A 22,160-nucleotide genomic window follows, 5' to 3' on the forward strand; every position below is an offset into this window, starting at 1 on the left:
AATATAATTTTACTTGCTTCATAAAGCACAAATAGAATATACAGCTTTATCTCCTCTTGTAAAAGTCAGTGGTAGTGACCTCATTTATTATAAGCAATCCTCAGAAAATCCATAATACCGTGGAAGGAGAAAGGCAAGAACAGGTTTCAGAAGTCCAAGTGTCATAAATCGAGCTCTGAGAATGGAAATCACATGGATGTGACATTTATTCACTTGCATGTGCGACTTGTCTCCAGTTGTTTTTCAAAGCTCTGAATCTCATCAAGACATGCCATCATAATTAAAATGTAATCTCTGGTTTGAAATTTAGCATCACAGAGGTAGCACAGGGCAGCTATGGGCTCCAAGCCATGACTGCTGCTAAGGGGATCACCAAAAACATTTTTTTTTTTTTTTGAGGAGGCAGCATAGTTTCTATTAATCTCTATGAATTAACTATTTCTGTTTAGAAGCAGATACAAAGCTGCACAAGGTTTTTGTTGCAGAAAAAACTATATAATAAAAATAGGGAAAGTCTAAATGACTATTCATAAGGGCTGGCTAAATTATGGTACATCCATATACAGACCAGATAAGCAGCAGGGTCCATTCTGCCACTTGAGAGATTAAAGAATTGGATCAAAATCTCTTCTGGTGGGGAAAGAGAAGGCCAGCATCCATCGCAAACTCTCCAGGGGGTTCTTGAGAGTCCATGGCTCATTCTGCTCCCTCTGTTCTAGCTTCCAGACCCCAGCAACCACTGGCTCTCTTTCCTGTCCTACCTCCAATCACTCTTACCACTCATCCCTTCCCTGCTCACTTTGTGCAGACAGACCACATAGCCGCTGTCCTTTGATTTCCCCAAATGATATTCACACGACCTCTTCTGTGTAGTAGATGCTAATAGTTATTTGGGGATATCAGCAAGCGGAGGCCATGGTGAGAGAGGAGTGAGATATATTACTGCAACATAATACACCACTGCGGCTAACTAAAAACTAATATCTGAACTCCTGTTCTTAGAAGACTTTGGCCATTCCCCCAATTCTTCCACTGAAAATTGGCCTCAGCTTCCCATACTTCGGTGTTGAAGCCTGGCTTTCTCCAAACCCTTTGTGGTTCCTGTCTTGTCTTTTATTATTTTATTTCACTTTATTTTTTCATTGTTCTCGTGTATCTTTTTGTCCCAGCATTACAGAGATATCATTGCCATTTAACACTGTGTAAGTTTAAGGTGTACAAGGTATTGATTTGATGCACTTATCTATTGCAAAATGATCACCACCATAGCAAAGCATAGCATCACATTAGTTAATACCTCCATCTCACCAGATAATTACCATTTCTTTAGGGGTGAGAACATTTAAGTTCTACTCCATTAGAATCTTTTAAGTATACAACACAGTGTTATGAACTGTAATCACCATGCCATACATTAGATCACTAGAACTTACTCACCCTATAACTGGAAGTTTATACTCTTTGACCCCATTTCCCCATTTCCTCTACGCCCAGCCCCTTGTAACCACCATTCTATTCTGTTTCTATGCTTTTAGCTTTTTAAGATTCTATGTAATAAGTGATATCATATACCATATGGTATTTGTCTTCCTCTGACTTAATTTCACTTAGCATCATGGCCTCAAGGTCCATCCATGTTGTCACAAATGACAGGATTTCCTTTCTCATGGCTGCATAATATTCCATTATATATTATGTGATACATATTATATATGTAATATTCCATTACATATTATATATGTATACACACACACACACACAACTCTTTATCAACACATCTCACAACTTCTTTATCCATTTACCCAATGGAGACCTAGTTGTTTCCATGCTGCTTCCGTGCTTTGGCTATTGTGAAGAATCCTGCAATGAACACAGAAGTGCAGACAGCTCTTTGAGATCTTGTTTTTATTTTCTTTGTGTATATATATAAATGTATATATACACATATAAATGTGTGTATGTATATATATATATATATATATATATATATATATATATATATATCTCCAGAGGTAGAATAGCTGGATCCCAGGCAATTCGATTTTTAATTTTTTGGTGAACCTCCACATGTTTTCTATAGTGGCCGTGCCAATTTACATTCCCACTAATAATGTTTGAGGAACCCCTTTTCTCCACATCCTTGCCAACACTAGTTATCTCTTGTCTTCTTGATGATCGCCATGCTAACAGGTGTGAGGTGACATCTTTAGGATTGTGTTTTGATTTGTACTTCCCTGTACATTGAGTACTTTTTCATGTTGTTGGCCTTTTGTATGACTTCTTTAGAAAATCGTCTATTCAGTTCCTCTACCCATTTTTTTAATCGAATTGGTTTTTTGCTCGAGTTGTAGGAGTTCATTATATTTTCTAGATATTAACCCCTCATCAGATATGTGATTTGCAAATACTTTCTCCCTGTCCACAGGTTTCCATTTTGTTGTTAGTGGTTTCCTTTGCTGTGCAGAAGCTTTTTAGTTTGATGCGGTCCCAACTGCTTATTTTTGCTTTTGTGGCTCCAAAATCTTGTTTGTTTCTTATGCTAAGCAGATTAGACATCTCTGAGTCACTTGCAGCCCATCCTGTCTATGTTCTCTTTTTATAATGACAATGGCTCATCAAAGCTAACCAAAGATGATGCTGTCACCCAAGAGCGGCTTTGCCACAGTTATAAAACCAACCCTTCCTTTTTCCTTGCTGATACAACTGTGCAATCACTCAAAAGATGTACTTTAACTGCCATGAAAAGTGTCTAAGGTATATCTATATTTATAGTTGTATCTGTGTGTGTATTTATTTCTATTATATATATATAGAGAGAGAGAGAGAGAGAGACAAAGAGCACAGAGTTAAAAAAGAAATGGTCAAAATGAATATATAAATTAATTCCATATAGAAAAATTTTTTATGTAATAAAAAATAATATCAATAAGAATATATGCCAATCTGTTCATATTGGTTTCTCTCTAGGAGGTAGGATTAAGAGGAATCTTTAAATTTTAACACTTTTGTACTAATTTTTTTTTTTTTTTACATTTCACATTATTGCCTGTATAATCGGAAAAACTATTTATTCTGGAAAACAAAGACTTATACAAAAAAATGGGCTCAAGTCACTGCTAAAAGGATTTACCTTACACACAAGCAAAAGTTTCTCAGTAATAGACTGCTCAATATTCATGAAATCTTTCCCACAATAGTGACCAATAAATGCCAAGAAAATTTTGAGTTCATAAAAAGCAAGGATGAGAACTACACAGATTTCAAAGAGCTGAGAGCGAATGAATACCATTTTATGAACAAAGACTGGGAGGAAAGAAGCTCAGGAGAGCTGGGGAGAGAGGGACAGTATCTGAGAACAAAATCCTGACCGAACAAAGAGAAATCTGTCCTCATGAGAAAGGAAAGGTGAAATAGGAAAATAAACAAATATGGCTGCACGTGGGGTTTCCAGAGGAGATTGGGTTAAAAAATCAAAAACAGAAAGGAGAATCACATCCCCAAGAATAACCACAAAAAGATAACATTCACTCACTCACCCATTCATTCACTCACTCACTTCATTCATTCATGAAGTTCCCATTATGTACCAGGCACTGTTCTGGGTGCCCAGGTCTGGCAATGAACAAGATAGGCAAAGGCCCTGTCCTGTTCTCTTAGGAGTTTAGGCAGGTGAGGAGATGGCAAACAAGGAAGCCTATCAACAAACAAGATAATTTCAGATGCTAATAAGTATTATGAAGACATAAAAAGCAGATGAAGTCACAGTGATTAGTGTGGGGGTACTTTTAACGGGGTGGCCAGAGGATAAGGTTTAAACCAACTCCATCATGGTCTAGGGAACTAGCAGAATCTTCCAGGCAGAGGCAACAATAAATGCAGTGACCCTGAGTGAAGAATTGGGCTGTCATGTTTTAGGAATACGAACACCAGGGTGGCTGGGGTCCAGACAGCACTGGAAAGAATGTGAGGAACAAGGCCCGCATGGTACGCCCCAGCAAGGACACGGGATTCTAGTTTATATATAGGGGAAAGTTACAAGAGAGGTTTTAGGCAGGGAAGTGTCATGAATTCATAGCTTTTCTAAAAGTGCTTCCAGGTTCTCTCTGGATGACTGGCTGGTGGAGAAAGCAGCAAGGACAGAAACAGGGAGAACAGTTAGGAAGTACTATAGCAGTCCAGATGAGAGAAGATGGGGCCTGGAGCTCAGGGTTAGCAATGGAATCAGAGAAGTGGCAGATTTGGAACAGGTCCTGAATAATTCAAAAGAGAATGTGAAGAAAATTGAAAAAGACAACTAGATTTTGGCTGGAGCGACTGTCATTGCCACATTCGAACGGCAGAAGGCTGAGGAAGCAACAGGTTGGTGGGGAGGAAAGTCAAGGGTTCTTTTTTAACCAGGTTGAGTTTGAGATGCCTATGCAACAGCCACGTAGACAAGTCAAGTTGGCAGCTGGTTAGACAAGTCTGTAAGTCATCAACGAGTTGGAAGCAATAGGTTCACTTTTGGGAGTCAGCACCAAACAGGTGATATTTGACACTATGAGACTGGATGAGCTCATCCAGAAAGAGGACCGAAAAGAGAAATGTAGAAGACTGAGACTTGGGGAACATAAAACTCAGAATTGAGGGGTGCCTGGCTGGCTCAACCAGTAAAGCATGTGGTTCTTGATCTTGGGGTTGTGAGTTCAAGCCCCATATTGGATGTAGAGATTTCTTAAAGATAAAATATTAAAACAAAACAAAACTCAGAATTGAGAAGCAGAGGAAGAACAAACACAGGGGTCTGGGTGGAAACCACTAATGAAGTGAAAGGGAAACAGAAAGGTATAGTTCTCCAAAAGCCAAGAGAAGAGAGTGTTTCAAGATAGAAGAAATGCTATCTTGCCAACGATGCCAAAAGCTACCGAGAAATTGGATGACAGAAGCAGTGACGGGATCACCAGATCTCAGAAGCTGGAGGTGGCTAGTGACTTGATATGAGCCTTTTTAGCAGAATGATGAGGACAGAAGGCCAATTGGTAAGAGGAGAAAATGGGTGAGTGAAAGTGAAGGCACCACGACAGCTCTTAACAAACAGAGCAGAAGGTGCGCTTGGGTGGCTCAGTTGGTTGGGCATCTGACTCCTGACTTTGGCTCAGGTCATGATCTCACGGTTCATGAGTTCGAGCCCCGTGTCAGGTTGTGTGCTGACAGCACAAAGCCTGCTTGGGATTCTCTCTCCCTCTCTCACTCAAAATAAATAAATAAACTTAAAAAAAAAAAAAAAAACTGGAGCAGAAAATTGGGCCAGTAATTGCAGGAAGTTGGATTGGGATATGGGGTCAGTAGAGGGTTTGTTTTTAAGATGGGAGAGAGGAGGATACATATTTTTAGAAGTCTAAGCACAACCAGATCAAAATTTTACTTCTATGTTACTCTTCTTATCATTCCTTAGGAACCAGGCAGGTCAGCATCAATAGGACAGCAAATCAGAATGTGACTGACTTTCTCGTCCAGGAGAGACCAATAAACTATTAAATTAAACTATTAATTTTTCTAGGGCCACCTGGGTCGCTCAGTCGGTTAAGCATCCAACTTCAGCGTGGGTCATGATCTCGCAGTCTATGAGTTTGAGCCCTGCGTCAGGTTCTGGGCTGACAGCTCGGAGCCTGGAGCCTGCTTCGGAGTCTGTGTCTCCCTCTCTCTGCCCCTCCCTCACTCACACTCTGTTTCTCTCTCAAAAATAAATAAACATAAAAAAAATTTTAAACCATTCATTTTTCCAGAGGGGGAAAATGATCGAAGACATCAACTTGGTTCCACCAGAACAAGTCCCTTCACATCATACTTACGGATCAAGACACTTCTCATTTATTTGTGTGAGTAACCCCTCTGCCCAGTGTGGGACTCAAACTCAGGACCTGAGATTAAGAGCTGCAAGCTTTGCCGACCAAGCCAGCCAGGCTCCCTGGGTCAAGACATCCTTTGAGCCTTCCCGCTCACTATGGCGATAGCCTCCTTACTGATCGGCTTCATCTCTCATTCCTCCGCCCTTCCTCCTCTCCAAAATCTAAAAACAAGCCCAGTCATCTCACTTTCCCTGATCAATGCCTTTAAATAGCACCCTTCTCAAGAAGAATATCCAACCCCCTCAGCACGGTATACAAAGCCCCGTAAAATCTGTCCCCAGCCTTTCCTCCCAGTCTCATCTCAGACCCTGCAACTTGCAAAACTCTAATCACAGCAGCCCCAGCCACAGCAGGTGCCTCCACATTCCCTTGTCCTGCTGTGGCTTGGCACACCCCGTATCCTCTACCTAGAATGTCCATTCGATCTGTACCCAATCATTCGCCTGGAAAACTCCTAATGGGTCTTTAAAACCCATTCAAATGTCCCATGGAAAATACATTCACCCGGAGTCCTTCCAGAAGACAGAGCTATGACAAACAGACACTATAGGGAACAACTTCACTGCAATGTAAAATAGATTTAGGAGCCAGTCAGTTGTCTGAAAGGAAAGGTGAACACTGTCAGGACTACATTCCTCGTAAACAGGAGGTGTAGAAACCGAGGAAGAGCAAGAACCAGACTTGCCAGGTGAAATCTCCTTGGGACAAAATCCATCCACATCCATTGCTCAATACAGACCCTTTAATAATTAGTTGCCTATCGGGACACCCGGGTGGCTCAGTCAGTTAAGCATCTGATGTTGGCTCAGGTAATGATCTCACCATCCATGGGTTCAAGCCCCATCTCGGGCTCTGTGCCGACAGCTCGGAGCCTGGATCCTGTTTCCAATTCTGTGTGTCCCTCTCTCTGACCCTCCGCACTCATACTCTATCCGCCTGTCTGTCTCTCTCTCTCAAAAATAAACATTAAAAATAATTAAACATAATTAGTTGCCTATCATTACTAGGAAGGGCCAAAGATCTGTCTCTTTACAAATATCTACTGTTCCTACTTCTGCCCTCCAGAGCAATTCATAATTTGTCTATTTCTTTTTGGATATATATGTTAGCTTTTCAAATAACTGCAGGCACTTCCACTAGACCTCCTCCTGATCTCCCCCCATGTTGTCTTCTATAACTTACAGATGTTGTGAACTCCTGGCAATGCAGCAATCAGAACAGAAAAATATCCTTATACCTCTTGAGGGGGCAATCTTATCTTACTTGATTTTGTACCAGAGCACCCGGCCAAGTACATGACATATTGGGAGCCTTCCAGCACATGGATTAATGTTCCATCTGCAACATTTCAAATACCTACATCACTCGACCACAAGAAATCATGGCTTCTGACACACTGCCCGGAACTAAAGCAACTAAGAGTGTTTCTGCAGGACTGGTTGTCAAGAAGTCACATTTAAAGTGCTCGGCCAGACACAGGGTCCCACCTCAGTGATGGCACCACTCGAGGCCGCCTCTTCTCTCACGTGTCCTGTGTCAGCTCCTCCCCAAAGCCCCACCTGCCCTCTGGCCTCTTCTGAGGCTCTCAGAGCCAGGCCAGCTCTACACGTGGCCTGCTCTGGTTGTTGGTTCAGGCTCACAGGCAACAATTAGTGGAGCAGACGCCTGAGTATTCAGAGGCAGGAAAAGTATTGAAAAAAAGAAAAAAAGAAGAAGAAAGAAAGAAAGACAAAGTAGAAAGAAGAGATTTATCTCTTCCAGTATGTCCCATACTCATGGCTCACAGGGCTCTTGTTCATTGCAATACACGTCTAGAGTTAAAAATAGATACAGTTTTTCCAAGGGACACATGCACCCCCATGTTTATAGCCGTACTATCAACAATACCCAAAGAAGGGAAAGAGCCCAACTGTCCACTGATAGATGAATGGATAAAGAAGATGTGGGATATATACACAATGGAGTATTACTCGGCAATCAAAGAGAATGAAATCTTGCCATTTGCAACTACGTGGATGGAACTGGAGGGTATTATGCGAAACGAAGTTGGTCAGTCAGAGAAAGACAAAAATCATATGACTTCACTCATATGAGGACTTTATGAGACAAAACAGATGAACATAAGGGAAGGGAAGCAAAAATAATATAAAAACAGGGAGGGGGACAAAACAGAAGAGACTCCTAAATATGGAGAACAAACTGAGGGTGGCTGGAGGGGTTGTGGGAGGGGGGATGGGCTAAATGGGTAAGGGGCATTAAGGAATCTACTCTTGAAATCATTGTTGCACCAGATGCTAATTTGGATGTAAATTTAAAAAAATAAAAAAATTTTTAAAAAACTATGATGAGATACCACCTCAAAAAAAATAGATATCGTTTTGAATATGATTTTTTTCAGAAGAACTTTGAGCAAAATTCTATCATTAAAAAAAGAAGGCAGCAAAGAAAAGGGGGAAACTCTGGAGTCACTCTGTGATGAATGTTCAGATTATTTCTGGCAATACTCCTAGGTAGCTGGCCTAGTCCAGTGCTGACTAGCAGAAAGGGTACAAGCTACATATGTAATTTTAATGTTATTTATTTATGTTGAGAAAGTGTGCGTGAGAAAGAGAGAGAGAGAGAGAGAGAGAGAGAGAGAGAGAGAATCCCAAGCAGGCTCCACACTGTGTCCGCACAGAGCCTGACCCGGGGCTCAGTCTCATGAACTGTGAGATTATGACCTGAGCCCAAACCAAGAGTCAGATGCCGAACTGACTGGGCCTCCCCGGTGCCCCATATGTAATTATAAATTTTCTAGTAGGCATATGAAAGAAAGTAAAATGAACAGGTGAAATTAATTCTAGTATAATGTTTTGTTTAACCAATGTATTCAAAATATTATCATTTCAACATGTAATCAATATGGAAAATTATTGAGATATTTCAAGTCCTTTTTCTCAAAGAAAGTCTTTGAAATCCACTATGTTCTGACACTTACAGCACATCTCAATTCAGACCAGCCACACTGCAAGTGCTCAAAAGCCACATATGGCTACTGATTACAGCACTGGACAGGAAAGGTCTAGGCTATAAATAAATCCTTTTAAGACACCAGTCAACTTTAGGTTCAAGATACTTGTAAACTCTATTCTTAGGAACAGGTTTATATTAAAAAGTAATTATCAAACTCAAAGCCATGTGGCAAAAATGCAAAGCTATCTAAAGTGATATGCATTGAAAAACAAACAGTTTTTAAAAAATTAAGCATCCATCACATGGTGGATGCTTCTGAAGCCCTCAGACTCATTTTTCAAAGTCAAAAATAAATTATGTAATCAATCCCGTGTCATGAACCCAACCCCTCCAACAAATACTTTGGAGTTCATGCAGTCCGGGACACTCTTTTTATAGACGAAAAAGAATCCTTGCCAACCTTTGCACCCAGCAACCGACTTCTGTCTAGCGTGACGGACGGTCAAGTGTTGATTAGCTGGCGGATACGCTGTTCCAGGCAACCACGCACTGAGTCATAGCTGCCGAGTGGGACCCCAAATGAAACCTTACATAATAAACCAGAAGAGGATTAAAGATGCCCGGCAGGAATTTAACAGATTAAACAGTCCTCCAAAATCTGCACAACAAAACCTGCTCAGAACCATCCCCTGAGGAGCAAAAAAGACTAATGTCTGAAATTTAGAAATTCTGAAAATCAGATGCAGGAAGGGCAACAGATAGGAATATCTTGAAAGGAATCCTATGTTGAATCATCACCCTCAGGAACAAAACGCTCCAGCTCAGTGTCGTAATTTCCATCGTCACTCTAGCAAAGAAAGAAAGTCATGAGCTGGCAAATCCAATAGCCATGCTGGAGACACGATGGAAGCCGGACTCGACTGAAAATCCTGAAGTCACTGAGGCCGATTTTAAACGATTAACGTGAAACTCCAAGCAGATGGGGAATTACGAAGACAAATCAGTAATGGACAAAATGCAACCAAAACAAAGCTACAGTCAAAAGTCAAATTCCGACAAAGTATTAGACTAAATCATAAAACTCAGCCAAAGCAACTCTGGCCCTTTATATAGGGGACTGAAGTCTCAGTCCTGCTAATCACAGGAAAGAAAATGCAGGCCGCCTCTTCACTGAACATGTAACATAAGCTAATCCAGACAGGCTGGGTGAGGTGGCTCTGAAACCCACGGGTTAGTGAGAGAGCCAACATCCTCACAGGGCATCATGGAAGAATACACTGGTTCTTTACTGGAAATTTTAAAAGGAAATATGTATTGCTCTTAACTCTGCAAATAGTTAAGTATTCTTAATATTAGTGGTAAGGGAGTCCCATGGGGTTCAGTCTCTGGTATGTGTCACAGTCAAGAAATGCAGTTTAGGGGTACCCGGGTGGCTCAGTTGGTTAAGCATCTGACTCCGGCTCAGGGTCATGAACTCACAGTTTGTGGGTTCAAGCCCCGTGTCGGGCTCTGGGCTGACAGCCTGGAGCCTGGAGCCTGCTTCAGATTCTGGGTCTCCCTCTCTCTCTCTGCCCCTTCCCTGCTTGTGCTCTGTCTCTCTCACAAAAAAAAAAAATAGACATGCAGTTTAGATGCCAAAAATCATAGGAAAGGAAACCCATTCTCTCAAAGGACACTGACCTCCTCTCAAATACATCTTCCTCAGCAATATTTAATGAAGTCTTCTTCTTTTTTTTTTAAGTTTATTTATTTTTGAGGGAGCAAGGGGCAGAGAGAGAGGGAGACCGAGGATCCCAAGCAGGCACCATGCTAAGTGCAGAGCCTGAAGCAGGGCTCGATCTCACAACTGTGAGATCATGACCTGAGTTGAAATCAAGAGTAGGATGCTTAACCCCAATAAAGTCCTCTTCTACAAGCAAACTTCATTCTAGAAGTCTACTTTTTCTACACTTCTACTTCTATAAGTTCATGCAATTACTCTACCCCCAACCTCATGCTCCCTTCCCACACTTTCCCCCTCCTCCTCACCCATAGAGTTTTAGCACTTTATTACGGGAGATCAACTTGGCCTGTCTCGCAGTAAGAAATAACACTTCCTCTTTGGAAGAGTGAGGAATAAGGCTAGCAAGATTCTGGCAGATTCTCTGAGGCAGGGTAGAGAAGGGGAAGTCCATGAGCACTCCTGCATTAATGATATGTGTCCCGTCACAATTATGAAACACCCATGCTGGGCCCAGACAGGACACAGCATCCAGAAGATCAGAATCTGAGGAGAGTCAAGAACAGTGTTTGAAAAGTCAGGAAATATTCTAATAGAGGAGGAAAATCAGTCAGAAAAACAAACAAACAAACAAACAAAAAACCAGTGGGCACTCAGCAAAACTGCTCTCATGCACCCAATCACTCACTTACTGTGGGTCCCACACCAGCTGTCCTCTCCCTTCACCTGCACACCAACCTACACTTCTCCATTTATTACCATCTCCATAGTCCCCACCATTCCCCTCTGAAAATCCATTCTTTCTTCCTATTGACATAAAACAGCAACAGACCATTCAGAAGCCCCAGTACTTACACTACCTGTAACTCAGTGATGGAAAGTCTCTTTCAAGGAAGCAGAGTTTTTTCACCCCATAAATAATGAAAAGGATAGAAATAAAAATATTCTAATGAATGATCTCAAGTAAAACTCAAGTGAGTGGTGAATCTTATGTTCTTCTGAGTACAGATTTTCATAGAAGAGAAAGCTGAAGAACTGGAAGAAAGAATCTCGAGACAATTTTCCTAGACTATGTTTTTTCAAGGGCTGAGTCTGGGCAGAACTCTTGATTTCTTTGTGATGTGGAGGGGGAAAGACCTAGCGAGGGTCATCTATGGCAACCACCTGTTTTCCAGAATGGATGTTTTCATTTCCTACCATGGGCCCCATCTCAAAACTATACTTCAACCCAGAACCTATGCCACGGTGTTCACATGTGTTCTGAGGGATGTTATGAAGAAAATGTAATCTATGGCCCAATAAATTTGGTGATTTAATGGACTCATGTACAACTTGAGAGTGAAATAGAAAAGACAGCTTTCCTAAAAGCCTGGTTCTCAGAGTATGGTCTATATAATTCAGTGAACCAATGTCTTCCAAATAATCAATGCGTGATATTACATAATCATACATTCTTAAAACATTCATTAAAGTACAGGACAGACCAATGGATTTTAAAATAACAAAGTACAAAACTGCTCTGATACAGTTTCAGATATCATATTGCATCTAACCTTTAAGAAATTACCACTTGTCAAGTTTTGGTATAGTAGTAAAACACACGGGGGCGCCTGGGTGGCTCAGTCGGTTTAGTGTCCGTCTTCCGTTCAGGTTATGATCTCATGGTTTGTGGGTTCGAGCCCCGTGTCAGGCTCTGTGCTGACAGCTCAGAGCCTGCAGCCTGCTTCGGATTGTGTCTCCCTCTCTCTCTGTCCCTCCTCCGCTCACACTCTCTCTTTCTCTCTCCCCCCAAAATAATAGAACATTAAAAACATATATATCCACAATTTTCTAAGAAGGGTATAAAATGTTTTTCCATTTTCCTACCACATATCTGCATGAGGACAAATTTTCTTTATATACTCAACCAAAACAACATATCACAACAGAATGAATGGAGAAGCAGCTGAGAATCCAGTAGTTTGTCTATTAATCCACACAAAAAAGATTTGGGGGGAAAAAAAGAAGTAAAACTATGTCACTCTTATCATTAAATATTTTTGGAAACCATATAGTTTTCACAAAAATATTATTTTTATTAAGTTTATTTATTTTGAGAGACAGAGGGATAGAGAGAGCAGAGGAGGGGCAGAGGGAGAAAGAGAATCCCAAGCAGGCTCTGTACTATTAGCACTGAGCCCGGTGTGGGCCTGAACCCACAAAGCCACAAGATCATGACCTAAAGCAAAACCAAGAGCCAGATGCTTAACCGACTGAGCCACCCAGGTACCCCACAAAATTATTATTTATGCTAACACACAAGGGGCTTATTACTTTTTACGAAATTAGTTCCTTTATAATTTCTCAGTTTTAATTTCTAACACAGTAGTTATTAATAGAAACCACATTCATCCTCTTTGGGATCTTCAATAATTTTTTAAGACTGAAAAGGGGTCCTCCTATCAAAAAGTTGGACATGCTACCCTAACGCATTTTGATCGCAGAAGCATTTCTCTGTGGAACACGTTGATTATATTCTTATATTCATTCTAATATGTATTCATATATATTCATCTTGTGTTCTAAAAATGTTTCCTTTATATGCCTCTTCTCCCTAGACACACTTCAGCAAGCTAATTTATATGCTCTCAAAGGGTTTTCTCTCAAATAGTGGTTTTGTGCTTATGACCCTGGCAGTAAATGCACATATCTCTTCCCTGGCAGGCACAACCGAAAGTGATCTCGTCTGTTTAGAAGAGGCCTTGATCTCAAGAATTATTTCACTGAGCAAATGTTACCAAAAATCACGAGAAACGATGACATAGGTTAACGTGATCCTACAGCAGATAATCCTCTACTATGAGATTCAGTGCCAGAGGTGTCCCAAGAACATAAAAGCTATCAGGCCAGATGGAGAATCAGGGCTAATCTCGCTTGCCATTCAGTTTCCCACAAAAGCGGATCGCTGATTGAGGTACCTCTGGTACAAATTACCCTTTCACAAAAGGAACAGGGTGACAGCAGTCTATTACTCTGAGTACTGGCAATCTGTGTTTGGAAAAATGGGAATGCAAGCCAAAAATAACTCAAGAACTAATTCATATTTCTACCATGGCTTTTCAGAACACGGAGTCAGGCCAGTTGTCTACTTTCAGCAAGACTGGAAGCTCCAATTACGGAATTTAGTTCTAAATCTCTTCTTCCCGTCAGGTACCTGAATGACTGGCCAGAAGCCTGTTCTCAGATGGCTGTAAAAAAATTTGGGAAAGAGTCAGAAGTGTGAAGTGCTGAACAACTCCTCCATGAGAAAACTCTCCCCAAGGAAATTCAGCCCTTATATAGAACTGGCCTGGGGTACAGGCTGTTCAGTTCTTCAATTTACATTCTGGAGTCTGCCCAAATAATAGGAAGCATTAAGTTTATTTATCCCATTTTTAAAGTATCCAGTTTATAAAAATGTTGCTCATGGATGACCAGGATCTTGGGAACTGAAGACACTCATCTCGGTCTCCTTTTTCCCGTTACCTAAGACTTGAAGTGAAATGAGCATATAAACTGCTTCTGGTAAAACTTTCTTCAATGAAAATTTTTTATGGCCGTGAGGGCTAAGGTCCTCTTCTAGCTCATTTGGTCCCCCCAGCAATTCGATGAGATAGACACAATAATTATCCCCATTTTACAGATGAGAAAACAGGCTTGATGTTGCCTATGGTCACCGAATTTATAAGTGGCAGATGGGACTGGAATTTGGTCCCCTCTCAACCTCTGTACTGGAATGCCGTCCTGTCTACCTGAAATGCGTGGACAATAACATGAAATGATTTATTAACAAGGAGATATCCAATTCTGTGGGTAAAATAGCGGATGTAAGCTACAAATTAGCCTTTATTGACAAAGACCTTCATTACATGCCGGCGTGTTAGGTTCTGTTCTGTCGCCCACCATGACCCGTGCACCGGCCACATGGTATTTACCAATCGCTCCTTCTGCCTTCCTTCCAAACTGAACTAATACCCTCTTGCATGGTCCCTGGAGCAGCACTCACCGAATGAATGAGTGAAAGAACCAAGGTGTGAACAAACAAAAGTGAATCTCTACAAATCTACTTAGTCACCAAGAATATTAATTTCTAAAGGAAGTTTCTACACTCTGGAGGGTGTGCAGAAACCCCCCCCCCACCCACCCAAATGCAAGACAAACAAAAGAAACCACACACAAAACAGAACAAAACAAAACAAAACAAAACAAAACAAAACAAAACCCAGTAGGGTGCAGGGAGAAAAACATTAGCATTTCTATTTCTATTTCCTGACATTTAGCACATGACTGACACCGCAGGCCTCCTCATTCGGTGTGGGTGGCAGACAGCCACACAGGGATGCAAGGCCTGCCATGGATACTCCCCAGCTCACGGGGTTACTCAGCACTGGGATCCTCACCTGTTTGCTTTCCATAGGCTATACCCAAGTGTAGCTCATATGGGCCCAACTGAGAAAGCGGCCATAGGGATTAGATTTTCAATTTTACCTAAACTGACCCTCACGAAAAGGACAAGTGACTTTAAGTGAGTCCTGCACAGGGCCGCAAGACATAACGACAGCACAAGCTCCAACACGCAGGAAGGTTACAGACCTGACAATATTGTTACCATATCTCATAGGACATTTTTCTCAGCCACGTTGCGAGATATAACAATAACCAGTTGACCAGCTGCCATAAAGTTGGCAACACACACGCACAAAACCTGAAAGTAGCAAAACTTGGATTCATATCCACTATTCTTGTCAACGGTCTTTGCCTAAGTGAACGTTAGGATACCTTGGGAACGTTAGGATACCATTTGCCATTAGTGATACTTTGGGAAATTGGCTAATATATCCTTACACAGTTTCTTTTTTTTTTTTTAATTAACTTATTTATTTCTGAGAGAGCAAGAGAGAGAGAGAGCGAGAGAGAGCGCTTGGGGGAGGGGCAGAGAGAGAGGGGAGAGAGAGAATCCTCAGCAGGCTCTGTGCTGTCGGTGCGGAGCCTGATGCAGGGCTCAAACTCACGAACCATGAGATCATGACCTGAGCCGAAATCAAGAGTCAGACACCTAACCGATGAGTTACCCAGGTGCCCCTATAGCTTCTAAATAAATATATTTTTACTAATAGGGTCAACGATGTGGAGCTCACTGATCTAGAATTTGCTACTCAAACTGCAATCTGCAAAGAAGCAGCATCAGCATCACCTGGCAGCTTGTTAGAAATGCAGTCTCACGGTCGGTCCATCCCAGACCTCCTGGACCTAACTTTGCATTTTAACAAGGTCCCAGGCAATTCATGTGCACATTTCTGTTTGAGAAGCACTGCTTTAGAGCACATACCTTAAATGATCTGAAGCCTAACATTTCAGCTCTTATTTATAAGTTGAGACCGAGTTCTCTGTTGAATTTTTGAACTCATAAATTTATAATTCCTAATATCTGTTATCAAATGTTCTTTAAAACCGCAAAGAAATGATCCCCACAAACGAAAAACCCGATGAAATAATCTATGTATAACCACCGCGTTATCGTGTTTATCCCAGTCTATGTAAAGTAAGTGTCCTGATCCCCAAACGATGAAAACCCATCTAGCGACCCCTTCATCGTTTTCACCCCCACTTCCACTTACTTTTGTTTGATCGTCGGCCTTGAACACGTAGCAGATACTCTGCTGGCTGCCTGCATTGTCCTTAATCAGACAAGCAAAGTAACTTGGATCGTGGCTGTTGTGGATCAGTTTGTGAACATGCTGGGGCTTACACTCGAAGATGCTGGAACAGATCAGCGGATCCCACTGTTGACTTCTGCCCGGCTCGGGTTCACATCTCAATCCGGAGGGTGAAACACAAAGCCGGACCTGCTTGGTACCAGGCTCCTTTTTGGAGGACTGCCCGCTGAGCCTGCGCACCTCGGCCACGACCCACGGCAGCATCGGCATGGTGGTCAGAGCGTGCACAGGCAAGGAGCCGACCAGCTGCAGGCCGAAGTCCACTGAGGCCTCGTTAGGAAACAGATGTCTCCTCGCCGTGAATGTTATTGGTTCCATTTTGGGAAAGGTCTGGAAGCTCAGCAAAACGTTGCCACTGTTTTCTACTTTAGAACGAGCAATCTACTTTATGTGCTTCTGAGGCAGAATCTGCGGGAGAAAAATAGAGGCATTAGAATTTAATGAAATCACAGCAATAGCTACTTTCAGAGAGTTATTATTTCAGAAGAACTTAAAAGCCCGAAACCCAAACGCAGGCAGAAACGGATATTAGTATGAACAATCTGCTTTGCCTAGAAAGAGGTGCCCTGAAATTGTGCTTCATATAGAATCTGAGAAGGCCATAACTGTCACACTCAATACGGGTTACAAAGAGCCCACCGGGAAACTCCTGTGAAACGAAAACCTCATAGAGCCAGCAGAAGCAAGCAGGACAGAAAGCAATACAATCCTGCTCAGATACTTTTAAACCCTGTTCTAGCAACATATATTTCAAGGAATTTTTTTAAAGTAATCTCTATGCCCAATGTGGGGCTCGAACTCAAGCCCCCGAGATCAAGAGTCACATGCTCTATGGACTGAGCCAGCCAGGGGTCCCTAAAAGGAATTTTTTAAAGATAATCAAATTCAGTAGTGGTAATTCTACCCCCCAAAAAAGTAATCTGGAGAGAAAAAATATCAGCTAACCATTATCATAGTCTACTGAACCAGACCAGTTTTCAACAACTGACCTTTTCAATTATGATACCGCGTAAGTTTTAAAGGGCTTTCCCTGACATAGTCCAGAGGTTCTGAACAAGAATTCAAATTCCATTAACATGTAATTGGTGCCAGTTATGCTCCAAATATCGCCATAAATCTTTTGTTTCATTTAATTCATGTATTATAAGCCATCATGTGCACACTCTCCTCATCAATAGAAGATGCTGTTTCCAGGGGCGCCTGGGTGGCTCAGTCGATTAAGCCTCTGACTTCGACTCAGGTCATGATCTCAGCGTTTGTGGATTCAAGCCCCTCGTCGGGCTCTGTGCTGATAGCTCAGAGCCTGGAACCTGCTTCGGATTCTGTGTCTCCCTCTCTCTCTGCCCCTCCCCCACCTCTCAAAAATAAAGTAAAACATAAAAAAACATTAAAAAAAAAAAAGAAGGAGACCCAAAGTCTCTCACCTGCTTCCCCCCCACCCCCCTACAGGTGATTTTCAACAAACACATTTGATGCTAACGCATCAAATGCTAACGCCTTCCTGTTCCACTGGTAACAAAATCCTTCTGTACAGAGCTGACTTGTCTACAGGATCTCAATTGTCATCCTTCCTCATCCGCTCGCTGGATCTTCTTCTCTCATGTTCTCCCTGAGCACCTACACACTGCATCTGTCTGATTCACCATTGTTGTCCCCAGTGCCTGGCAGTGTCTGGCTCAGAATAGAGGCTCAGTAACATTATAAACAAGGGAATGAAGTCTCCTCCATCTAAAAAAAAACCAACAACAACAAAAAACCCACAAAAAACATTTTCCCTTGACCTCAAACCTCCAGCCCCAACTCCTCCTTCCCTACACAACTTTCTTCACAGTAAAGTCTACACTTACTGTCTCCACTTCCTACTGCCCATCTATAATCTGGATTTTGACCAGATGTACTGCCTGTGCATTGAAATTACTCCCATTAAGGTCACCCGTGTCCTTTGGCTGTGAAATCCAAAGGGGCCAAAATAGTCCTTAAGTGTCTTGTCCTTTCTGATGAATTTCTCATTGGGGACCACTCCTTCCTGCTTGAAACCCTTCTGTTTCTCATCTTACTTCTCTGGTTGCTTCTTTTCAGGTTCCTTGATAGCTTTTTCCCCATTTGACTCCATCCCCTCTCCCCATTCCACCTGCTTTCTTTGGACAGTCTTACCTAATGGCTTGGTGTCCACAACCACATTCTAATATTCCTGCTGCTGCTAACAGCTTACTTTTGCAACCCAGGCACATTGCAGGGGTGATCTCATTCCGTCTTTACAACAACTTTCATCTCCAACCTTAGTCTCAGTTACAGACTACTAGTATTGCCACCGTTATGGCCTGGGTCACTGAGACCTGGAGAGCTCGAGGTGCTCATCACAGGTGGGTGTGGGAGAGTTTGCTCCTGATTCTCCACCCATCCCCTTGAATGCTACACAAGAACATCATCTATCACATATGCATTGATGAGCCCCGTGCGTTTGTCTCCCATTGAACCTCATTCCTGAGATCCAGATGAGGGCAGGCCATTCAATATTCCTATCTGAATAGCCGAGAGGCCCCTCAACCACAATTTATTATTTTTAAACTGACTCAGTCTCACCTCCCCCCTTCCCAGAACTTCTCTTCCTTCCCATAAACTCTGTCTCTATAAACAGTATCGCTATTTCATTGGCCAAGCCAAAGGCCAAGGGGTCACTGCTACAGACTGAATGCTGAAATTGTAATCCCCAGTGTGATAGTATTTGGAAGTCAGGCCTTTGAGAGGTGATTTGGTCATGAGGCTGAAGCCCTTATAAATGGGATTGGTGCCCTCATAGAGACTCAGAGTGCTCCCTTGCCCCCTTCCACCATGTGAGGAGATAAGAGAAAAGACAGCTATGTATGAGCTAAGAATATTCAATATTCAAATGCTAAACCTTTCCTGACATAGAACTAAAGTCTATTCTTTTAACTCTATCTCTTTCTATGTGATATATATGCATATACAATGACTGCACTTTTGTAATAGGATTTGAACACAGTTTGGAGCTAGATTTTTATGTTAAATGTTCAAAAGTTCAGAAATAAACTCATACTTTAGAGCTCTAACATAGTTCATGGAAATGTATTCCCTTATCTCTTCTCTTTTAAAGTAAACCTTCTGTTGATGAAAACAGACTTGAAGTCCATATAACCCCATAAATGTTTTCTCTCTCTCTTCTTTTTTCTCTCTCTCACCTGGTGAGAGATTAAATGTCTGGCTCGACTTCACTCTTGTAACTGAATCTGGTTCAAGTTCTAACTGTTGACAGCCGCTAATCCCAAGACATGTTTAAAGAAGTACTAGAATTATTACAAAGGAGAGACCTGAGATCTATCAATTAGTGTAGATGAGGCAATTCTTAATATGGTGGCAACAATATACAAAATTATTTTTAGTTTTCTCGTAGGGCAATATACACCTAGTGTAAAAAATGTACACAGTGTAGTCATTCCAAACATTTAGTAAATAATCAGTCATCAAATTAGTTCTGCCAAGTCATTGACAAAACTATTTGAATGTTTAAAGTCTTCATTGTTGAACCAGCTATGGCACATTCTTAGTTTCCCTGTAAAACATAGATTGGTCCTTAATACCATTTGTAAACTATCACATAATAAGTTCTACCCCAGGGAGCACTGGCTGGCTCAGCTGGAAGAGCATGGAACTCTTGATCTCAGGCTCATGAGTTCGAACCCCACACTGGGTGTAGAGATTACTTACATAAATAAAACTTTAAAAAAATAAGTTCTACCCCAGAGATGACGATAATTATTTATAATCAATTCAAATTCTGCTGACAGAAGATTCATGATAACTTAGACTAGGTGAGTAATTGCACTTCTTTTTAATAAAAAGTTCCATGAAACAGATGAACTATTCAAATTATATTAATCATGTTTTAAACCGTATCAGTCCACATCATTTGCATGCCATGTGACTGTAATTCCCAGATAGAACCATCTATTCTAAGAGGGCTCTCTTGTGCATCTCATTGTGCATCGTACCCTCAGTAAGAAATACTATGATCTGTTACTCCAGGGGACTTCTAGTTACGTTTTTGTTCGTAGATTCATATGTAAAAGCTCTATCCCTGACAGAGACCATGTGTATTCTACACCACTCCTACCTACCACAGTCCATAAACATGGTGGGCACCCCAAACACAAAGATACTCTTTTATTAGAACAGTTGTGATAATCTTCTTAGTGAGTCCTAGATCAAATATCCTACATCAAACATCCCATGCACTTAGTATTATAAAATCTGAGAGCTAGGAATGTCCTTTTAAGCTCTTTTAAGCTCTTATATTTGAACTGAGGAAACTTGGTTCTGGAGAAGTTAAGTGGTTTGTCCAAGTTGGGTGACAGAATTAGGACAATCCGATCACTGACTGCCATCCAAGTACTGCAAGAACCTCAGTTTCCTCATGAAAATGCTTTCAAGCGTGAAGTTGTGAAAGCAAGTCACTTAACCTCCAAGTCTCAAATTTATTCTTGTAAGAGAATGGAACAAGATCATCCTCAAGTTGTCTTCTATCTCTAAAATCTGGTAAATCTAATTTTCACAATGTATAATACCAAATGTCCCGACATTGTGTGGGGATAGAAAGCTGCTTCATCTTCCTGTCAAGAATACAAATGTGGGGGAGGTACATGAAGAAAGAGTAGGGTGTATCGATCAGGAAGCGAGCAAAGAGATGGTGGGAGTGAGCAAGCCGCCATTGGGAATGCTCTCTTTTCCCAGCCCCTTTCCACGCCCTCCCAGCAAACCACAGCGGGTATGACGGGGAACTTTCCAGAAGCTAGCAATGCCACCGCCACTGCGGACTCAGCCCCTACCTTCTCAGTGTGCTGGTGGGAGGGGAGGAGGGTGAAGGAGAGGGATAGAGGGAGAGATGTTGAAGCTTCTAGCTCCAAGCCAGGTTAGGAACCAACCAAGACTGGGTAGCTGTCGGAGACTCCTAGGATGGGCAGAGTCCCAGATAGCTATTCATTTCCCCTTACAAATCAGTTGTTTAGTTTTTCTGTTCTTCACCCCAGATAGAGTGGGAACACGGCTGAACAGAATTATTCTGCTACCCAAATACTCTAATCTCATGCAGTAAGATCACTGTGGCGTGGCTCCACTATTTGTCCCCGAATCCCGCCCAATCAGAGCAGTGTGCTGCTACCTAGGAATTGCCCTTGGGCTCCAAAGATCTTTTGCGTGGTAGGCTATTTTTCACACAGAGCCATCACACAGAGCTCCTGGAGCTGGCGGATCCAACCTTTTCATCACCAAGGCTGCTCCAGCCCCGGTATGCACCTTTCTAAATTGACACGTAAAGTACTGATGTTTTGAATGACTTCCTTCCTACATGAAACAGAGCCAATTTAAGACTAGACTAGTCCTTTAGAATGCCATGGCCACTTCTTGTATTCTCTGCTACTTTACGGAAGAGGATGAAGGGGTGAGAGTGGGGGTCCTAGCAGCCTTCAGGGATTATGCATACACTTCCCTCCGGCATGGCTGCTTTAACTTATTCTCCCAATAATAATAATAATAATTGTTAACACATAATAGCACTTACTGTGTGACTGTTAACTGATTTAGCTCTTACAACAACCCCGGACAATAAAGACGATTAGTATCATATGTAAATAAGGACTCTAATGGACTTTTACCATTATCACCTCCAACTTAAAGACAAGAGATTGAGACAGAAATTGCTGGCACAGAGAAATAAGGTCACTTGCCCAAGGTCATACTAGCAACAAGTGGCAGAACCAAGTTTTGAACCCAGATCCTTCCACTCCAGACTTCGTGCTTGCTCTTAACCCCTTTGCTAGAGGAATACTTACTGACCAACCACCTCTTCTG

At 41.8% G+C, this 22,160-nt stretch overlaps 1 protein-coding gene and 1 long non-coding RNA gene across 6 annotated transcripts in view; one reads left to right on the plus strand and one right to left on the minus strand.

Annotated features, from left to right (window-relative positions):
* Positions 1-16,698, minus strand: part of TBC1D1 (TBC1 domain family member 1) — a 216,860-nt gene extending 200,162 nt beyond the window's left edge. For 2 of the 4 annotated variants that reach the window (XM_058722869.1, XM_058722868.1), the window contains exon 1: positions 16,197-16,696. In XM_058722869.1, the coding sequence (XP_058578852.1) occupies positions 16,197-16,613 (417 nt within the window). In that variant the 5' untranslated portion in view covers positions 16,614-16,696. Of the gene's footprint in view, positions 1-16,196 lie in introns of all 4 variants that reach the window. The other 2 variants (XM_058722870.1, XM_058722872.1) reach the window with 2 other exon arrangements.
* Positions 1-22,160, plus strand: part of LOC131507701 (uncharacterized) — a 72,293-nt gene that overhangs the window by 46,916 nt on the left and 3,217 nt on the right. Inside the window, exons 2-3 of one of the 2 annotated variants that reach the window (XR_009259637.1) lie at positions 5,766-5,858; positions 13,264-14,472. This is a non-coding gene — a long non-coding RNA (uncharacterized LOC131507701). Of the gene's footprint in view, positions 1-5,765; positions 5,859-13,263; positions 14,473-22,160 lie in introns of those variants that run through there. The other variant, XR_009259638.1, reaches the window with a different exon arrangement.

Source organism: Neofelis nebulosa, chromosome 3 (assembly GCF_028018385.1).
Source record: "Neofelis nebulosa isolate mNeoNeb1 chromosome 3, mNeoNeb1.pri, whole genome shotgun sequence".
Lineage (NCBI taxonomy): Eukaryota > Metazoa > Chordata > Mammalia > Carnivora > Felidae > Neofelis > Neofelis nebulosa.